At 38.8% G+C, this 4,193-nt stretch overlaps 1 protein-coding gene across 1 annotated transcript; it reads right to left on the reverse strand.

The window, feature by feature from the left end:
• Positions 1-1,289: 1,289 nt before the first annotated feature.
• LOC130719697 (dynamin-related protein 4C-like) lies at positions 1,290-3,347 on the reverse strand. The gene has a single exon (XM_057570309.1). The coding sequence runs from the start codon at positions 3,345-3,347 to the stop codon at positions 1,290-1,292; it is 2,058 nt and encodes a 685-aa protein (XP_057426292.1).
• Between the last annotated feature and the right edge of the window lie 846 nt (positions 3,348-4,193).

Genomic DNA, 4,193 nt, shown 5'->3' on the forward strand with positions numbered 1-4,193 from the left:
AAAACATATAATCGTCCATGTACTTTAAGCGAGTTTTGAAAACCGTCCCTCGCCGGAAAATTATCTGAAAACCACCCTCGGACTATTGAAAATAATTTCAACCCATCCCTCCGGCCGCCTCTGGTCCGGCCAGTTCCTTACGTGGCTGTCCACGCCAATTAATGAGGATTACGTGTCTTTTTTTTAAATTAAAATATGTCATAATTATCTGAATTAACACAATTAACCCTAAATATCCAAATTAACCCTAAATCCTTAGTTTCCCCTAATTAACTCTAAACAACAAAATCAACATCTTATCCCTTCTGTTTGAGCTTTTGTCTGAAACCCATCCCTCTCCTTTGCATTCACCATCATCGTTCGAACCCTTTGAAGAACTGGGGAAGGTGATTCGAAGAACTGAGGACGAAGTAGGCGACGAAGAACACGAAGAACACCGAGGCTGCGGCGAAGAAATGGGAAGGAAGCTTGCAAGGTTTGTTCTCGATCCTTCTCGTTTAACCGTTGAAAGTTAGGGATTTTGTTGTTGAGAGGGTGTTGAATACGAATTGCGAGCAACATGTATTGTTGTTGTTGGTTTTGCGAGTTGTGTTGTTGTTGTTGGTTTCTATTTTGGAGTTGAATCAGATTTTTTCTACCTTGTTTCTATTTTAGGGTTTCGTTTGTTCGAATTGACAGAGTTCGATTTGGGTTTAGTTATGCTTGAAACTTGAAATTCGCTTGAAATTATGCATGCTTGTTCATCACCATGTGTTGCTTGTTCATGACCAGTGTTGTTATGCATTTTGTAGGATGACTTGAAATTATTTTCAATAGTCTGAGGATGGTTTTCAGATAATTTTACGACGAGGGACGGTTTTCAAAACTTGCTCAAAGTACAGGGACAATTATATGTTTTAACCCAATTAACGTGGACAGTCAGGTAAGGAGCTGGCTGGACCTGAGGAGGCCGGAGGGATGGGTTGGAATTATTTTCAATAGTCTATGGATGGTTTTTAGATAATTTTCCAGCGAGGGATGATTTTCAAAACTCGCTCAAAGTATAAGGACGATTATAGATTTTAACCCATAAAACAAAAACACATAGTACTTTCCTCACCTTGCAAAATTGAAAAATAACCAGAGAGCGTGATTCAATTAAGAGAAGTGTCGATCATGGCACATCATAAGAATTAAGAACAACCATAAAACAACCTTCAAAGTTCAAAGTAACATAACCCAAACAAGGAAAACTAGGAGACCTTCAATCTACTAATAATAATACTGCTTACAAACATTGAGCATTACTACTAATTATCACCATAACTTCCAATCCTGTCAATGATGTTGGCAACCGTCTCCTTGCTCTCTCTGAGAACCTTCACACTTCTGATAAGTCTTTCTCTCTTCCCTGAAATAGAAGGAGACTCCTCCAAAAGCTTTTCAATCCCACCACCATTTGGTGACAGAAAATCATGACAAATCTCTGCATGCAACTCCTTGTTCACAAGGCTGTTGATGCTCAACATTAAATGCAATGCAATACAATCAATGAGCCTCCTCTTAACAATCTTCCAATAAGCTATTAACCTCACCTTCAAATCAAAGGCCTGGCTAAGAATGAGTGGTGGGTAATCACGCAAATCATAAACTTGAATCTCACCAAGACCAAGACCAATCGCACCAAGACCTTCAAGCTGTAAGTGGTAGAGTGGGTTTGTACTTGCATCCAATACTCCCTTCAAAAAAGCATCTTGATGAGATATCAGCTTGTTATATTCCTGCAAGTACTCGGGATTACAAGTGTAGTCTGTGTGCTTCTCCATTTCAATAGCTTCCAACACATGTTTGATTGAATTCTGCTTCTTCATACCAATTAGACTCTGCCCTGCTCTTCTTGTTGACACCTGAAGCTGATAATAGTCTCCAGAATGAAGCTTTAGAACAGAAATCACGACAGTTTCAAGATAGTTCCATACCTTTTCAACAAAATCAATTGGTTTCTCTGCAATAGCTGTTACTTTCCTCTGCAGTATAGTAAGAAAAGCAGATCTAGGCATAAAATTTGGTAGACCAATCAACCTGGCTTCCTCCAGAACCTTTATCTCTTCCATCAGAAAATCCTTGGTGTGATTACTTGCAGGACAATTGTGAAGATCACTTGCAAAAGAATCAAGCATCTCCACCAAGCGAGCAGTGCAATGCATATGTTTCTCTTCAGGGTACTCCCCAAAATCCCCTGTTAGAAGAATTTTTCTAAGGGAATCTTTGGACAACCCAATGATATGCATGAAAGTAGACAATGCATCAGCAACTGAAGTTAAGTTGGCAGGCAACTTGTCTAACTCAGATAAATTATATGTAAGCTTGTCATTGATTTTCTTAACAATCTCTGGCAAGGTTTTAGATATGATCATTGCTTGAACTTGAACAAGCTTTTGTGCCAAAATAGGAATACCCACAATAGATTTGTCTATTTTGGAAAGAAGTGGGTGAGACTCAAACAGCTTTAGCTCTTCCATTCTTGCTTCTTCATAAGACTCATCCCCAATGCGATTTCTAACACAAACATAGCCAAGACCTATGTTTACATCATCAGCAGTAACTTTCTCTAACAAGCCTTCAGGAGATTTATCAGCCTTTGTGACCACAGCCAGTGTCCTCAATCCAGCACAGTCCACAGTCTGTGACATCCTAATGGACTCACAAGTGGTGAAATCAACAGTTGCAGACAAAACATTCAAGATGATGGTTTCGTCAGGCCTTATGTACTCCATGATGATGTCTTTAATCTGGTCATAAATGTTCTCAGGTTGTCCGTGAACAGGGACCCTAGTAATGCCTGGAAGATCAACCATTGCAAGGTCAGGAACACCATTCTTCCTCACCAAAAGAGTCAATGGGTTGTTGGAAATCCCTTTGCCAGAACCAGCAAGCTCCTCTGTGGCAAGGTTTATGGCATGAGAGACATGAGCTTCATCTGTTGAAATGGTTTTTCCATTAAACTCCAACACAAGCTCTGGCTTTGGGAGAGGGTGGTTTTGGAGCCTCATGATCAGAGGCACCCTGGTGCAAATGCCTTGGCCACGGGGTAAGCTGATACCAGCAAGAGATTCAAGGACACTGGACTTTCCAGAGGATTGATCACCAACAACAACAATGGTTGGAAGCTCTATTCCCTCTTTGGCAATGTTAAGGCGCCTCAAGTTTTCAAGGGCATCAAGAACAGGACGAATTTTCTCATTGTAGGAGGATACTATTGGTGCTACAACAGCAAGAGGTTGGTGCTGTTCTACGTGGACTAATGCAAGTGAACCAGCACATTGTTGGTTTACAGTAGAAACCTTGGTTTTCTTTGCTGAACCCATTTTTGAGAGGACACAGGTGATGGTGCACAAAGAAGGTGCAAACTATATGTACATATATATAAGAAAAAAATGTAGTAACACTTATTTTAGGGTGGAGGGGGCTTCAGGTTAAAGAAACCACATGATTCAGTTCAATAAAGAAACGAGACCCATTGGAAACCAACCAGAGGAACGTTGAGCTTTTGAGTGATTTGAAAATTGATATGATAATACAGTCTGTGCTTATGACAGACCCATCTCCCATTCAGTCACCCGGTCTATCATTGTGATGGACAGGTAATGCCATTGCCACTCGCACAAAGCTGCCTCTAGTCTAGTGTACGTATAGTCTATAAAATGTTGCTTCATTCACACTCCTAAAAAAGCGGAACCGCTTTGTTTGGAGAAAAAAAGAAAAGAAGAAAATAGAAAATAAGTAAGTGAAGTGATAGATGATATAATCGAAAGAAACATAAAAAAGAAAAATAGTTAGAAACTAAATTAGAAATTAAGTAAAAGTAAGAATGAATTATAACATAAATAAAGTGTATTACAATTGCTAGACAGTTAAACTCCTTAAATATTTAATTCAGTATTTAATTCCTGAACTGTGCTCAGGGATGCTTTGGAAAATAAAAATAAATGAATTATAATTTGTAACGCCCTGATTTCTCGAGGGTCACACGGTAACCAAAACACGTGGATTTTCGTAAAGAATTTTCGTCGTTTAATTAATTAACCATCATTAGTACAAAGGTTCATTTATTGAAATTCTCTTAACATTAATCACGACTCAATTAAAATGAAACGTGCAGATAATTAAAAATAATCGATATAGCCAAAATGGAAAATGTAATTAAACAAAAT

The sequence above is a fragment of the Lotus japonicus genome, chromosome 5 (genome assembly GCF_012489685.1).
Source record: "Lotus japonicus ecotype B-129 chromosome 5, LjGifu_v1.2".
NCBI lineage: Eukaryota > Viridiplantae > Streptophyta > Magnoliopsida > Fabales > Fabaceae > Lotus > Lotus japonicus.

Excerpts from the sequence above, each read along its gene's own strand:
- LOC130719697 (XM_057570309.1), bottom strand. The coding sequence starts at position 3,347 with ATGGGTTCAGCAAAGAAAACCAAGGTTTCTACTGTAAACCAACAATGT.